The 16,911-nt window shown below is 41.2% G+C and overlaps 1 protein-coding gene and 1 long non-coding RNA gene across 10 annotated transcripts in view; one reads left to right on the forward strand and one right to left on the reverse strand.

Moving 5' to 3' along the window:
* Positions 1 to 4,724, reverse strand: part of LOC108529279 (uncharacterized) — a 29,179-nt gene extending 24,455 nt beyond the window's left edge. For all 3 annotated transcript variants that reach the window (XR_001885464.1, XR_001885465.1, XR_001885466.1), the window contains exons 1-2: positions 4,443 to 4,724; positions 1,249 to 1,399 (exon numbers count right to left, since the gene is read on the reverse strand). This is a non-coding gene — a long non-coding RNA (uncharacterized LOC108529279). The remainder of the gene's footprint in view (positions 1 to 1,248; positions 1,400 to 4,442) is intronic.
* Positions 4,725 to 4,745: 21 nt separating this feature from the next.
* Positions 4,746 to 16,911, forward strand: part of ZNF510 (zinc finger protein 510) — a 27,366-nt gene continuing 15,200 nt past the window's right edge. For 2 of the 7 annotated variants that reach the window (XM_017871477.1, XM_017871478.1), the window contains exons 1-3: positions 4,746 to 4,838; positions 6,624 to 6,869; positions 8,028 to 8,086. In XM_017871477.1, coding sequence (XP_017726966.1) covers positions 6,800 to 6,869; positions 8,028 to 8,086 — 129 coding nt within the window. In that variant the 5' untranslated portion in view covers positions 4,746 to 4,838; positions 6,624 to 6,799. The remainder of the gene's footprint in view (positions 4,839 to 6,623; positions 6,870 to 8,027; positions 8,087 to 16,911) is intronic. The other 5 variants (XM_017871481.1, XM_017871480.1, XM_017871482.1 and 2 more) reach the window with 5 other exon arrangements.

Consider the following 16,911-nt stretch of genomic DNA (forward strand, 5'->3'; position numbering starts at 1 on the left):
ATCTCCTGACCTCGTGATCCGCCTGTCTCGGCCTCCCAAAGTGCTGGGATTACAGGTTTGAGCCACCGTGCCCGGCCAAGAAAAAAATTTTTAATCAATGAATGTAATTCACAATATTAACAGACTAAATAAAAATAGCCATATGATCATATCAAAAGATGCAGGACAGGTATCTGACACAATTCTACATATATTTGTTGTAAAATCTCTTACTAGCTAAGAATAGAAGAAACTTCTAATATAGGGTATTTACAAAAACTTTTAGCTAACATCACATTTAATGATGAGCTGAATAAGGCAATTGCTATGGTTTTATTGTCCCCCTCCATAATTCAAATGAAAACTTAATTGCCATTGTAACAGTTTTAAGAGAGATTGCTATGCATTTTCAACTGTCAGAGGCGATTAGGCCACAGGGCATCACTTTTACAGGTAGGATTGGGGCTACAATAAAAAGGTGAGTTTGGCCCGCTCTTGCCCCTTTCTCTCTTCTGCCATGTGAGGAAGAGCATTCTGTTCCTCACCTCACCCCATCCCCCAAGGATGCAGCATTCAAGATGCCATCTTGGAAAACAGATTAAGAGAACAATGCTCTCTCAGTCTCCTATTCAACATCGTCCTACAAGTCTTGGCCAGTGAAATAAAGGAACAGAAAGAAAGAAAAGTCATACAGTCTGAAAAGGAAGAAACAAATGGTCACTATTTGCAGACAAAATGATTATATATGTAGAACTTTCCAAACAATATACCAAAAAAACTTATTTAATTAATAAGCAAGTTTAGCAAGTTTTCAGGATAAAGGTCAATATACAAAAGTCATCTTATTTCTATATACCAACAGTGAACAACTGGAGTGTGACATTTTTAAAAAATCTATTTAAAACAGAAGAAAGAAGGAAAAAAGAAAGCTACACCTATGTACAAATGTATCAAAATGTGTGCAGGATCTATATGTATGCTGAAAACTACAAAACACCGCTGAAAGAAAAGAAAGATTTACATAAAATACCCCATTTTCTTTTTTCTTTTTTCTTTTTTTGAGGTGGAGTCTCGCTCTGTTGCCCTGGCTGGGGTACAGTAGCCCAATCTTGGCTCACTGCAACCTCCACCTCCTGGGTTCAAGCAATTCTCCTGCCTCAGCCTCCTGAGTAGGGATTACAGGCACGCTCACAATGCCTGGCTATTTTTTGTATTTTTAGTAGAGATGAGATTTCACCATGGTGGCCAGGGTGGTCTTGAACTCCTTACCTCAAGTGATCTGCCTGCCTCGGCCTCGCAAAGTGCTGGGATTACAGGTGTAAGCGACCACGCCCAACCAAAATATACCAATTTCACTCATTGAGAGACTCAATATTGTTAAGATCTCAGCAATCTTTTTCTAGATGTCAACAGGCGGATTCTAAAATTTCCATGGAAAGGCAAAGAAACGAGAATAGCCAAAATAATTCTTAAAAAAAAAAATTGGAGAATTTACATTATGAGATTTCAAGGCTTTCTATAAAATTAGAGTAATCCAAACAATATATCTGCAAAAGAATAGACATATCAAGCAACACAAAGAAGAAAGGATTTTTTTAAGTGAATTGAAAATTTTTTTATACAAAAACCTGTGTGTGAAACTTACATTACAAGGTTATTCATAATTGTCAGAAATAGGAAACCACCAGCCACCTTTGAACAGGTGAATCAAAAAACACTACTAAATTAGTGAGTGATACTTTAAGAGAAATACGATGTTTTATAGCCTCAAAATATCTCACTGCAGGCCAGCATGGTGGCTCCCGCCTGTAGTCCCAGCACTTTGGGAGGCAAAGGTGGGTGAATCGCCTGAGCCCAGGAGTTTGAGACCAACATGGGCAAAAACGAAGAAAGAGAAAGAAAAAGGGAAGGGAAGCAAGGGAGGGAAGGGAAGCAAGGGAGGGAAGGGAGGGACGGCGGAAGGAAGGGAGGCAGGGAGGGAGGGAGGAGAGGGAGGGGAGGCAGGAAGGAAAGGAGTGAGGAAGGGAGGGAAGAAGGGAGGAAGGGAGGGAGGAAGGAAGTGAGGTCGGTCCAAAACTTAGCTACTTGGGAAGCTGAGGTGGGAGAATCACTTGAGCTCAAGAAGTCCAGGCTGCAATAAGCCGTGATCCAGAACCACTGCACTCCAGCCTCGGTGACATAGTGAGACCCAGTCTCAAAAATAAACACACAAAATCTCACTGCAAATATTTATTAGCTGCGGTGGTGCTACATCTACACACACAGCGCCGAACTTGGAAGCTGCGGAGAGCAGCTCTTTGGACACCAGGCAAGGTCTCGGCCTTCGGACAGAAGTGAAGGGCGAGCCTTTCCCTGGAAAGGAATTGAAGGGTTTATCTTTTAAAACACTTGTTTTCTTAAAACTTAAGCAATGTATAATTTAAAATTTTAAACTTTGATATTATTTTTAATTGCTTTTGTTGAATGAATCCTTGTGAAAATTATTGATTGTAATGTTAGTGCCATGGACATGTCCTTTGTTGCAGCGCCTATCTCATTGTCCTAACGAGGTTACTGAAGGTTCTCTTTCCACTGCTTTAAAAGCCAGCTGATACATACTACGTTCTTTTTCCTATAGTTGAACTTCTACTGCACCAGGTAAATTTTTAAATATTTAGTGACAGTATACATAGTAAATACAGAGACATTGCTATGCATTTGCAGTTCTTTTCCGATCATTACCATAAGTTTTTATTAGAATGAAAGTTGGAATAGTTCCTTTAGGAAAACAGGCAATATATATAAATGTCAAAAAAAGAAAATACAGGCCGGGCGCGGTGGCTCACGCTTGTAATCCCAGCACTTTGCGGGGCCGGGGCGGGGGGATCACAAGGTCAGGAGATCGAGACCATCCTGGCTAACACAGTGAAACCCCGTCTCTACTAAAAATACAAAAAATTAGCGAAGCGAGGCGGCGCCTGTAGTCCCAGCTACTCGTGAGGCGGAGGCAGGAGAATGGGGTTAACTCGGGGGACGGAGCTTGCAGCGAGCCAAGATAGCGCCACTGCACTCCAGCCTGGGCCACAAAGCGAGACTGTCTCAAAAAAAATAAATAAAATAAAAAAGAAAAGAAAAGATAAAAAACCTGGATGATTAGAATTTTTAAAAACAAATGTTAGTCTTTTCCTCCAGTATCTATTAAAGTGTTTTTCAGTGTCAACAGTAAAGTTTTATACCTTGATTCATATATACTGCACTATTTACTGTTACCATTAATCTTTTTTCTTGCTAATCAGAACTTATCATTGCTATATAAAATAACCTGTTAGTATCAACCGTGCGAGTGTATGTGTGTTACTAAAAAGAGTGTCATAAAATACTGTTCCGAGAGGTTTCTAACTTTGTTCCTGATTTCAGAAGCATACCACATAAGGTTTAAGCAAGCTCATCTCTAAGAGATGCATAATTTGTGGATAACGGTTTTCTTATTTGGGATTGTGTGTACTTCAGGCATTATGTAATACTGAACAGCTTACTTGCTTTTTCTTTTTTTTCCCCCAGAGATAAACTCTGAGAGGATCACAAATATTATTCTTTTATGTTAATAATGGATTCCATTTTCTAGTATTTGTTGCATTTTACAGCTTTATTCACCAAACTGTTTATATATTTTTGTGGCAGCTCTAAAAGGCACACTTGTAACATGACAGTCCAAATTTTTCCCTTTATAAACTTTATATTACAAAATTTTCCAACACATAAAGAGCAAGCAGTCAATAAGCATGTCCATAATCTAGAAGTTGATCTTAACATTTTGCCATACTTGCCATTTCTAATTTTTTTTTTTTTTTTTTTTTTTTTTTTTTTTTTTTTGAGACGGAGTCTCGCTCTGTCGCCCAGGCTGGAGTGCAGTGGCCGGATCTCAGCTCACTGCAAGCTCCGCCTCCCGGGTTTTCACATCATTCTCCTGCCTCAGCCTCCCAAGCAGCCGGGACTACAGGCGCCCACCACCTCGCCCGGCTAGTTTTTTTGTATTTTTTTAGTAGAGACGGGGTTTCACCGTGTTAGCCAGGATGGTCTTGATTCTAATTATTTTTTTAAAAGAACTTACAAACGGGCTGGGCGGGTAGGTCACGCCTGTATACCCAGCACTTTGGGAGGCCAAGGCAGGCGGATCACTTGAGGTCTGTTGTTCGAGACCATCCTGGCTAACATGGTGAAACCCCGTCTCTACTAAAAATACAAAAATCAGCTGGGCATGGTGGCGGGCACCTGTAGTCCCAGCTACTTGGGAGGCTGAGGCAGGAGAATCGCTGGTACCCAGGAGGCGGAGCTTGCAGTGAGCCGAGATCGCGCCCCCTCACTCCAGCCTGGAGACAGTAAGACTCCGTCTCAAAAAAAAATAAAAACCAAAAACTTACAAGCACAATACAATCCTAAACACTTAAAACTACATCTCTTTATGAATACGCAAGATTACCTACATAATCCTAATGTTGCCACAATTAATTCTAATTTCCAATCCGTATACAAATTTTCCAATTGTTTTCAAACGCCTTCCGCAGCTCTTGCTTTCTGCAACCACACGCTGCATTTGCTGTTATGTCCTCAAGTCTAACCCACAACCTCTGGGGCTCTGACAGAACCCGGGCTCCAGTTATCAGGACCGTCCATGTTTTTTCTCTGTAAATCTTGGGGGAAAAACAAAAACAAACAAAAAACACCGAGAGCCGGCGCCGTACTTCCTGTGAAACTTAGGTTAGGGGTTACCGCGCAGCATGCTGGGAACGGATATCCTGCGTTTTCGTCTGCGCATGTGCAGTCGCCCCAGTTTCCGGCTTCCACCTCTGGTTTGCGGGTGCGGAGGGTTTGCAACTCAGGTGAGAGCGCTGGCTCCCCGCGCGGATTGCGGACCTGCAGGGAGGGATGGGCTAGTGTCCAGGGGGCGGGAACGCGACGTCCCGGGAACTCCCCAAAAGCAGGCCCTCCGCTCCCTGTGCCCGGGGCAGCCCGGGACCCCAGCCTGAGAAGGGCCGGTGTGGGAGGGCTCCGGGGACGTTAGGTGGGGCTGGGTCCTTGTTGGATGGTGCTCGGTGCGGGCCGAGGTGTGGGTGCCAGAATGCAGCCAGGCGTCGGAAAACGAGGCGCTGGCTGCAGGAGGGAAATGCATTTATTGTATTGACCTTGAACCTGCCACAAAGCGCGTATGGTCCCTGGGTCTGCGGTGAGAGCCCGAGCCTTGGAGCTAGAAGGACCTGGTGAACTTTGGCTCTGTCACTGGAGCGTTTGAAAATGAGGATATTAGTAAAAACTGCTTTGTGTCTTTCAAAGATAAGCCATCACCTGTAAAGCATTTAGCTCAGCGCTAGTTACTGAGCAGCATATAAATGTTGGTTCCCGTTATATTTGGAAGACACTTCGTTCTTTTCATGTAGTATTTCATTTAATTCTCACAACCACAGTATTTATATCATTAAAAATGAAGGAGGGGTGAAATGACAGAGCCAGGCTCACAAAGGATGAGGGAACTGGGATGTCAATACGTATACACTTTACTCCCCGAATCAGGCTGTTTGTAATGACCCACCTACCTAACCCAGCATTGCAGCCTTCACAGCACTAGGTGAGTGACTTGTCCCCAAAACCCCAGGACAATGGTTGTGAGGTCAGCGTGGACAGAATCCTACTATGTGGCAAGTGTGTTTGTTGTGGGGTTTCTGGGATGCCTCCAGAGCCGCTGGGCTAGACTGAGGCTTTTCCACCTCCTGTGCTGTCCCTGCTGTCTCTGTCTTTAGAAGTCAGTCTGATATTCTAGGGCAGTGAAGATGAGTCACATATGTAATTTTAAATGCTAAATGAGTAGCTACGTGAAAATCTAAAATATGAAATTAATTTTAAGAACATACTGTGGTTTTCTCAATGTATCCAAAATGTTACTTGGACATGTGGCCCTAGCCTCATTTCAGGTGCTCAGTAGTTGATGTGATTGGAGGCTGTAGTCATGGATAGCAGGGTTCTAATGAATGCCAAGAGAATCCGTTTTAAGGCCTGAGGTCAGTTTTTCACCAGGAGGATTTTGCTCCCCAGGGAACTTTGGGAATGTCAGGAGACTTTTTGGCGGGGGGGGGACTGAGTTTCGCTCTCTGGCCCAGGCTGGAATGCAGTGGTGTGATCTCAGCTCACAGCAACCTCCATCTCCCGGGTTCAAGTGATTCTCCTGCCCCAGCCTCCCAGCTTGTAATCTCAGCTGGAATTACAAGCATGCACCACCATGCCCAGCTAATTTTTTTGTATTTTTAGTAGAGGTGGGGTTTCACCATGTTGGCCAGGCTTGTCTTGAACTCCTGAACCCAGGTGATCCACCCGCCTTGGCCTCCCATAGTGCTGGGATTACAGGCGTGAGCCACCACGCCCAGCCTGGAGACATTTTTGATTGTCACAACAGGAAGAAGGGGTGTCCTAATGTCTAGTGCATGTTTAGAAATGCTCCTAAACATCCTTAAATGCACAGGACCGCTCCTTATGTCAGAGAATTATCCAGCCCAAAATGTAAGTTGTGCTGAGGTGAAGAACACTGCTTTCCATGAAAGTTTCAACTAAAATGAATTTGTTACCCAGGCCTCAGCCCCAGCTTCTCTGGAACAAAGCAGTTCTTTATGTTGCAGGAAGGGGGGAGCCCCAGGAACAGGAGTTCCACCAAAGAACTGCCGTCTGACAGAACAGAGACCTCGTCACGAGGGCTTCCGAACAGATGCAGAAGAATCCAGAGAGGAGCAGGTCTTGATTTGCCCAACTGGCAGCAGTTCTTTATCCCCTTGCCCAGAAAGCTCCAGACTTGGTGATGTCGCCACATCCAGAAGCCATCACAGATTGCGTGACACTGAATACTGTGGGCCAACTTGCAGAAGGTGGTAAGCTGGGGTTGGGAGGGATGGGTGACTGTCAGACTGCACAGGAAAAGCCACATTATTGGAGGGCTTTTCTCCATGGTCTGCAAGGAAGGCATAACCAGCCAGGGCTGAGGAAATTCTGTCTCTAATCCTCCTCCTAGAGCCCCCATTTTCTTCATTCTTGCCTCACTCTTTCTAGATTCTGAGTGAGTTTCACACAACATCTATCACATGTAGCATCTAGAGATATCCTAGGGTTGCCTGTGTCCTGAACCTGTAGAATCACAAAAATGATAATACAGGAAAGGATTTCTATTTCTGACTCTTTTAAAACCTTAAGAAGTGTTGAACCTGGGATGAACAGTTTGTCCATGGTCACTCAGGACAGAGCTTGGAGCAAAGCACAGTGCTGTTTGCTCTGTCACAGGTGAGTCACCAGAAGTGTCTTATCGAAAGTCTTTTTGAGAAACTGTAAGTTAGAACAAAAAGATTTTAAAATAGTCTGTCTTTCAGCATCTCCTTTTTTTTCAGTTTTTTGTTTTCTATTGGTGTAAATAATATTAACAGAATATTAATGTTAATTCTGTTTTAGTTTTTTGTCAAAGAAGACATACGTTTTAAATAAATCAATAGGAAAAGAATCTACAATCATCTGATGAAAAACAGCAAGGGGCCAGGCGTGGTGGCTCACCCTCCAGTCCCAGCATTTTGGGAGGCCAAGGTGGGCAGGTTGCTTTAGGTCAAGAGTTCGAGACCAGCCTAAGCTACATGGCAAAACCCCGTCTCTACAAAAAATACAAAACTTAGCCGGGCGTATTGGTGGGTGCCTTTGGTCCCAGCTACTCAGGAGGCTGAGATGGGAGAATCGCGTGAACCCAGGAGGTGGAAGTTGCAGTGAGCTGAGATCGCACCACTGCACTCCAGCCTGGGCAACAGAGCCAGATCCTGTCTCAAAAAAAAAAAGAAAAAAAGAAAAATCAGCAAGGGTTCATCCACATGATCATATTAAAGATGCACATATTCAGGAGGTGCTTTCTCTATAGTGCTTCCTGTCCCTTCTCAAGGGTCAAAGGAACATGTTTTGTAGAGAGGTCTTTTTCCCCAGCTCGTGTGATGACATTGGTAGTCAGGTAAGATAGAGGCTGCCCAGATATCTCATGACTCCTTCCTCACCCCCAGGTTATCCTTTACGGTTCTCCACACTCTTTCAGGAGCAGCAGAAAATGAACATATCTCAGGTGAGTTATTTGCTAACACCTTTTTCATCATGGATTTCATAGGTGTTTAAGGGTCCACATACTAATATCGAAATGTGGAAATGGATCAAAATCATTCCAGTAATGTATAGAAAAGCAGGACAGTAGCACAGCAGAATTGGCATGTGGAAAGATGCAGGTCTCCTGATGTTACAGATTTTCCTAAATGTAACTGCAGTTTTCATTCTTTCTGATAGCCATGGCAGAGAGTCAGACAGACAATATTTGTTTACAGATTTGCATTGATGAGAAGCTTAAACCTGGCTGATTCCTCATGGAATCTAAAGTTATCAAAGTCAGGAAAAATGTCTTTGTTGGTCTTCACGTAAGTGTCCGTGCAAATCTTTCTAGTAACAGCCTTGAAATAAATGCAGTATGTTGCTTCCGCTCTTCCCTCAGTGGAAGTAGAGGGCTTAGTGCCAAATTCAGGCTTTTATTAATACAGTTTTTCAGTTTTTTTATTAATACAGTTTTTCAGGTAACAGAAACAGAGGTTCAGGTAAACAGATTGTCAAAGAAAGGACAGATGGATGGTGTAGGCTCTGTTGATCAGAGGTGGAGAGTTGAAAAGGATTTTGTCCTGAACAATGGGTAAGGTTTTCATTGTTGCAGTGCAGGAGATTACTGCATTTTGAGAGTGGGCTAAACAAGGCATGCAAGGTCCAGTAAGAATTTTTGCCCATTGCAATTTGGACTTCCTCTTAGGGAATAATAAGGAGGGAAGGGAGATAAAGGTTAGAGCCAGACTAGGGGTATTAGTTTGCTAGGGCTGCCATAATAAAGAATCACAGACTGGGTAGATTAAACAGCAATTTATTTTCCTACCATTCTGGAGGCCAGAAGTCTGAGATCAAGATGTCAACGGGCTGGGGGCAGTGGCTCACGCCTGTAATCCCAGCACTTTGGGAGGCCAACGCGAGCAGATCACTTGAAGTCAGGAGTTCAAGACCAGCCTGGCCAACATGGTGAAACCCTGTCTCTACTAAAAATATAAAAGTTAGCTGGGTGTAGTGGCAGGCGGCTGTAATCCCAGCTACTCGGGAGGCTGAGGCAGGAGAATTGCTTGAACCCGGGAGGCGGAGGTTACAGTGAGCCAAGATCATGCTACTATACTCCAGCCTGGGCAACAAAGCGAGACTCCGTCTCAAAAAAGGAAAAAAAGATGTCAACAGGTTTGGTTCCTTCTGAGAGCTGTGAGGAAAGGTCCTTGTTCCATGGCTTAGATGTCTGTCCTCACATCATCTTTCCTCTGTATGAATCTATGTCCAAATTTCCTTTTCCTGTGAGGAATTGAGAAATTGTTCAAACATAGATACAAAGAAATAATATAATTAATATGTTCCCACCTTCCCAAATTACCCACTACATGTATTTTGTTAATTTTTTCTTTCTCTTTTATATACTCTTTTTTCCTTTTAAAAACTTAGTTCTTTAACTGAGATGCAGTTTTAACACCAGTAAAGTGTACTCTGAAGTGTATAACTGGATGAATTTTTACATATGTAAATTCATGTAAGTTAATACCCAGATTAAGATAACACCACTGCTCCCCTCTACAGGGCAACCACTGACCTCGTATGTTAGGGAAAAAAAGATAAATTCGTTTTTGAATATCGTACCAATAGAATCATACAAAATGTATTCTTTTACGGTTTTCAAGGGAATGTTTTGCTCCGTATCTTAATATTTCCCTTTTATCACTGGGCTGTGTTTCATTGTATGAATAGACCATAATTTATTTCCTCATTCTCCTCTTCGTCCCATTTTCATTTGTTTTCCTGTTTGAGACTATCAGGAATAAGGCTGCTGTGAATATTCTTTTGTGTCTTTTGGTATGTCCTCATTGCTTTTGGGATATACCTAGAAACGGAATTGCTGGTTCATAAATAAACATATATTCAGCTTTAATACATACTGCAAGTAGCTTGCTTAAGTGGTTGAATCACTTTGCATTCTCACTAGCATTCTGGCTGTACCAGATTCTGAGCAACACTTGTTACTATCAATCTTTTTGTTTTTAGCCATTTTGGTGCCTGTATAGTGTAGTATCTCATCAAAATTTATAATTTGCTTTTCTATGGTAAATACTAATGTTGGGCACCATTGTTTGTGTTTTGACCATTTAGACATCCTTTCCTTTTATGTAATATGTAAAGTACCTATTCAACTCTGTTTTAATTGGGTTATTTCCTTTTTTTTAAGTAGGAATTATTTCAATATTTTCAGTAAATTTTTTTTGCTATGTGTGCATTACTAATGTTCTTGGATTCTGTGACATCCCTATTCATTTTTTAAATAATATCTTTGACAACAAAGTTTTTACGTTTAATAAAGGTCAGAATCGTCTTTTCTTTAATGGCAGTTCCTTGTGTATCATATTTGAAAGTTCTTTCCCTACTCTGAGATCATACAGATAATCTCCTATATTGTTACTACATACTTGTTTATTTTAGCTTGATCCACATAGAGTTAGCTTTTGTGTTTGGTATAACGTGAGTGTCAAGGTTCATATTTCCGTATGGATATCCAGTTGCTCTAGCACCATTTGTTAGAAAGACCATCCTCTGTCAACTGAATTGCAGCTGTGTCTTTTGTCAGTCAAGTGACTTGTATGTGGGTCTGATGTAGACTGTATGTTTTCTTCCTTTGGTCCAATTATGTTATCTTTTTGCTAGTACTTCACTGTCATAATTACTGTTGCTTTATAGTAAGTCACGAATTTTAGTGAATTTATTTACTGTTTTGGGCCCTTTCCATGTTCATGAAAGTTTTATCAGTTTTCACGGAAAATCCTGGTGGAAAGTTTTTCAGAGTAGAGGTGAAGTCTTTCACGTCTTTCGTTAGATTTATTCCTAGGTATTTGATCTATTTTGATAATAGCACAAATGATACTGCATTTTAAATGTCATTTTCCAGTTTATTGTTGGTTTATTAAAATACGATGGATTTTTTAGTATTGATCTTATACCTAGGCATTTTACAAAATTCACTCATTCTAATAGCTTATCTGTGGATTCTTTTGGATTTTAAATATGCAAAATTGTTTTGCAAAACAATTTTACTTCTTCCTTTACAGTTTTTATATCTTTAATTTCTTTTTAGCCTTACTGCTAGGACTTCCAGTAAAATGTATAGTACAAATAGTGATAATAGAAATCCTTGTCTTATACCTCACCTGAGGGGTACTCAGTATTTCACCATTGAGTCTTATTTTAACTACATGTTTTTTGTATATGTCCTTAATTAGAATAAGGAAGTTCCCTCTCTGTTTTCAGTTTCCTGAGGTTTTTTTTTTTTATCATGCATGAGTATTTTGTCAGATGGCTGTTCTTGCATCTAGTGAGATAATCATATAATTTTATTCCTTTAGTCTATCAAAGAGGTGAATTATATTGGTAGATTTATCAATGTTTAACCAACCTTGCATTCCTGGGATAATTCCCACATTTGCTATCACTTTAATTTATTTCTGGATTCAGTTTGTTAATATTTCAATTAATATTTTTGTGTCTACATTAATGGAAAGATACTGGCTTGCAGTTTTTCTGTCATGTAATGTCAAATTTTGGCGTCAACATTATATTCTCAAAACATGAGTTTGGAAACAGTTACTCATTTTCTGTTCTCTGAACAAGTTTAAGATTGCTGTTATTTCATCCTTAAATGTTTGGAAAAATATACGTGTGAGGTAGTCTAGCCTTGGAGTTTTTCTTGTGCCTGGTTTTTGCTCATGAACTCAGTTTCTGGAATAGGATATAGAAAATCCAAATCATCCTACTTACTCTAGTGTCCTTTATTTTTAACAGCTTTATGGAGATACGATTCACATACCATATAATTCACACTTTTAAAGGGTACAATTCTGTGGGTTTTAGTATATTTGTAGAGTTGTGCAGTCATTGCCACAATTTTAGAATGTTTTCATCACTTCAAAAAGAAATTTCATATCATTTAGCTATCATCCCCCATCCTGACATACATAATCTCAGCCCTAAACAACAGCTTATCTATGTTCTATTTCTATATGTTTGGCTGTTCTGGACATTTGTAATAAGCGAAGTCACATAATATGTGATCTTTGTGGCTATTTCTATTTTCCTTTTTTTTTTTTTTTTGAAACTGAGTTTTGCTCTCGTCGCCCAGCCTAGAGTGCAATGGCACGATCTCGGCTCACTGCAACATCCGCCCCCCAGGTTCAAGCAGTTCTGCCTCAGCCTCCCGGGTAGCTGGGATTACAGGCACCCGCCGTCATGCCTGGCTAATTTTTCTTTTTTTTAGTAGAGACGGGGTATCACCATGTTGGCCAGGGTGGTCTGGAGCTCCTGACCTCAGGTGATCCGCCCACCTCAGCCTCCCAAAGTGCTGGGATTACAGGTGTCACCCACCACACCTGGCCCTTTATGACTATCCCTTTTACTTGGTATACTGTTTTCAAGGTTCATCCATCCTTTTTATGTACATCATTCCTTTTTATGACTGAATAATATTCCATTGTGTGGATATACCATGCTGTTTATTCATTCAACTGATGGGCATTTGGATTGTTTCTCCCTTTTGACTGTTCGGACTAGTGCTGCTAATAACATTCATGCACAAGTTTTTGTTTGGACACCTGTTTTCTCTTGGGACTAAAGCTTAGCAAAGGAACTTCTGACTCATATGGTAACTCTTGATTTATCATTTTTGGTAACTGCCAAACTGTTTTCCACAGTGGCTGCACCATTTTACATTCCCACCAGCAGTGTATTAGGGTTCCACTTTCTCCACATCATTACAACCACTTAAAAATTATGGACATTGGCCGGGCGCGGTGGCTCAAGCCTGTAATCCCAGCACTTTGGGAGGCCAAGACGGGCGGATCACGAGGTCAGGAGATCGAGACCATCCTGGCTAACACGGTGAAACCCCGTCTCTACTAAAAAATACAAAAAACTAGCCGGGCGTGGTGGCGGTGCCTGTAGTCCCAGCTACTCGGGAGGCTGAGGCAGGTGAATGGCTTAAACCCGGGAGGCGGAGCTTGCAGTGAGCTGAGATCCGGCCACTGTACTCCAGCCTGGGCGACAGAGCGAGACTCCGTCTCAAAAAAAAAAAAAAAAAAAAAAATTATGGACATCCTAGTGGGTGTGAGGTGGTGTGTCATTTGACTGATTTGCATTTCCTTCATTAATGATATTCAACATCTTTTCACGTGCTTATTGGCTATTTGTTTATTGTCTTTGGAAAAATGTCTATCCAAGTCCTTTGCCCATTTTGGATTATGTTTTTTGTTCAGTTATAAGAGTTCTTTATGTATTCTGGCTACTAGATATTAAATGTAGTATTTGTGAATATTTTCTCCTATTCTGTGGGTTCTTTTCACTATCTTGATGGTATCCTTTGCACAAAAGTTTAATTGTGATGAAGTCTAATTTTTTTTCTTTGGTATCATATCCAGGAAGCCATTGCCAAATCCAAGGTCATAAAGGTTTACTCCTGATTTCATCTAAGAGTCACGCAGTTAAACTCTTATATTTAGGTCTGTGATCCCTTTTAAGGCCTTTTTTTTTTTTTTTGAGACAAGAGTCTTGGTCTGTTGCCCCAGCTGGAGTCCAATGGCATGATCTTGGCTCACTGCAACGTCTGCCTCCCAGGTTCAAGTGATTCTCCCACCTCAGCCTCCCAAATAGCTGAAATCATAACGCCTGGGTAATTTTTATTTATTTATTTTTTTTTTTATTTTTATTTTTTTTGAGACGGAGTCTCACTCTGTCGCCCGGGCTGGAGTGCAGTGGCCGGATCTCAGCTCACTGCAAGCTCCGCCTCCTGGGTTCACGCTATTCTCCTGCCTCAGCCTCCCGAGTAGCTGGGACTACAGGCGCCGCCACCTCGCCCGGCTAGTTTTTTTGTATTTTTTTGTACAGACGGGGTTTCACGGTGTTAGCCAGGATGGTCTCGATCTCCTGACCTCGTGATCCACCTGTCTCGGCCTCCCAAAGTGCTGGGATTACAGGCTTGAGCCACCGCGCCCGGCCTAATTTTTATATTTTTTTAGTAGAGACATAGTTTCACCATGTTGACCAGGCTGGTCATGAACTCCTAATCTCAAGTGATCTGCCTGCCTCAGCCTCTCGAAGTGCTGGGATTACAGGTGTGAGGCACCACACCTGGTTATTTTGAGGCAATTTTAAAATACGGTATAAGGTAGGAGTCCAACTTCAATCTTTTGATGAGATTCAATTATCCCAGCATCATCTGTTGAAAACTATTTTTTTCCTAATAAATGATCAATGTATGGGTTTATTTCTGGGCTCTCAGTGCTATTCTGTGGATCTGTATATCTGTATTTATGCCAGTACCACACTCTCTTAATTACTGTTGCTTTATAATAAGTCTTTAAATCAGGAAATGTAATCCCTCCAATTTTTTTCTTTTTTTTTTTTTTCTAGATTGTTTTGACTATTCAGGGTCCCTTGCAATTTCATATAAATTGTAGGTTCAACATTTCTGCAGAAAGTTCATTAGGATTTTGATATAGATTTCACTGAATCTGTAGATCACTTTAGGGAGTATTGTCATCTTAACAGTATTACATTTTCCAATTCATGAACACAAGGTGTCTTGCCATTTATTTGGGTCTTCTGATTTCTTTTAGCAATGTTTTCTAGTTCACATATAAGTCATGTACCTTCTTGGTTAAATTTATTCCTATTTTATTATTTTTTGTTCTGTTATAAATGGAATTATTTTCTTTTTTATTATTCATTGCTAGTATTTAGAGAGATAAATGATTCCTGTGTGTTCATCTTGTATCCTACAATTTTGCTGAATTCATTTATTGGTTCTAGTAGTTTTTTGTGGAGTCCTTAGTCTTTTCTATATGTTAAATTTCATGGTCTATGAGAATAGAGATAGTTTTACTTTTTTTCTTCCCAATTTGGATGCAGTTTTTACAATTTGTCTCACCTATTTCCTTTAGCTAGAACTTCCAGTATAATGAATAGAAATGATGAAAGCTGGCACCCCTGTCTTATTCCTGGTATTTGGAAGAAACCTTCCTGTTTTTTAGCCTAGTGTATTGTGTTAGCTGTAGTTTTTCAGAAGTGCTTTCTGTTGTGTAGCCGCAGTTCTTTTCTAGTCCTACTATGTTAAATGTTTGCTTTTTTATCATGTTTTTGTCAAATGCTTTTTCTGCATCAGTTGAGGTGATCATGTGATTTGTTTTCTTCATTTTATTATTGTGGTATATTATACTGATTTATTTTCTTATGGTGAGCCACCTTGCATTCCTGGAAATAAACTGTACTTGGTCATGGTGTATAGTACTTTTTATTTGTTGCAAGATTTGGTTTGCTAGTATTTTGTTGAAAACTTCTGCACACATATTCAGAAGGAATATTGATCATAGTTTTTGGGTGATTTCTTTGTTTGGCTTTGGTTCAAGGTAACTCATAGAGTGAGTTAGGAAATGTTCACTCGTCTTCTATTTTTGGAAGAATTAGAGAAGGATTGGTATTAGTTTTCTTTTTTTTTTTTTTTATTTTATTTTATTTTTTGAGACGGAGTCTCACTCTGTTGCCCAGGCTGGAGTGCAGTGGCCGGATCTCAGCTCACTGCAAGCTCCGCCTCCCGGGTTTACGCCATTCTCCTGCCTCAGCCTCCCGAGTAGCTGGGACTACAGGCACCGCCACCACGCCCGGCTAGTTTTTTGAATTTTAGTAGAGACGGGGTTTCACCGTGTTAGCCAGGATGGTCTCGATCTCCTGACCTCGTGATCCGCCCGTCTCGGCCTCCCAGAGTGCTGGGATTACAGGCGTGAGCCACCGCGTCCGGCCTAGTTTTTCTTTAAATGTTTGGTAGACTTCACCAAACATTTAAAGACTGACAGTTGGTCTTGAACCTTTCTTTGTTGGGAGGATTTGGATTACTGATTCAGTCTTATATCAGTCTGTTCAGATGTTCTGTTTCTTTTTTAGTTCATTGTGGTGGTTTTTGTGTTTCTAGGAGTTTGTACACTTCATCTAGGTTATGTAATTTGTTGCTGTACAGTTCACTGTATTCTTTTATTGTCTTTTTATTTTTGTAAGGTCAGTAGTAAGGTCCCCACCTCATTTAGTTCCTTAAAGTGTACAATTAGCGTATTGATTTGGGATCATTTTTAATATAGGTGTTACTGCTATAAATTTCACGCTTAGCACTGCTTTAGCTGCAGCTCATGCATTTTGGTATTTTGTGTATTCATTGTGAGTAATCTCAATGTATTTTCTAGTTTCTGGGTTTTGGGTTTTTTGTTTTGTTTTGTTTTTTTGAGACGGAGTCTCGCTCTGTCACCCAGGCTGGAGTGCAGTGGTGCAGTCTCGGCTCACTGCAGCCTCCACCTCCCGGGTTCAAGCAATTCTCCTGCCTCAGACACCTGAGTAGCTGGGCTTATGGGCATGCACCACCATACCTGGCTAATTTTTCTATTTTTAGTAGAGACAGGGTTTCACCATGTTGGCTAGGCTGGTCTCAAACTCCTGACCTCAAGTGATCTGCCTGCCTCAGCCTCCCAAAGTGCTGGAATTATAGGCGTGAGCCACCATGCCCGGCCTAATTTCTCTTTTGATTTTTCCTTTCATCCTGTAACAAGGTGAAAATAACCCTATGTGTATGGCCCCCAGGGACTTCACACACTCAGACTAGTATACACTTAACTTTAGCAAATGAGGCCGGGCGCGGTGGCTCAAGCCTGTAATCCCAGCACTTTGGGAGGCCGAGACGGGCGAATCACGAGGTCAGGAGATCGAGATCATCCTGGCTAACATGGTGAAACCCCGTCTCTACTAAAAAAT

The sequence above is a fragment of the Rhinopithecus bieti genome, unplaced genomic scaffold, assembly GCF_001698545.2.
Source record: "Rhinopithecus bieti isolate Rb0 unplaced genomic scaffold, ASM169854v2 scaffold_6063, whole genome shotgun sequence".
NCBI classification, from domain to species: Eukaryota; Metazoa; Chordata; class Mammalia; order Primates; family Cercopithecidae; genus Rhinopithecus; species Rhinopithecus bieti.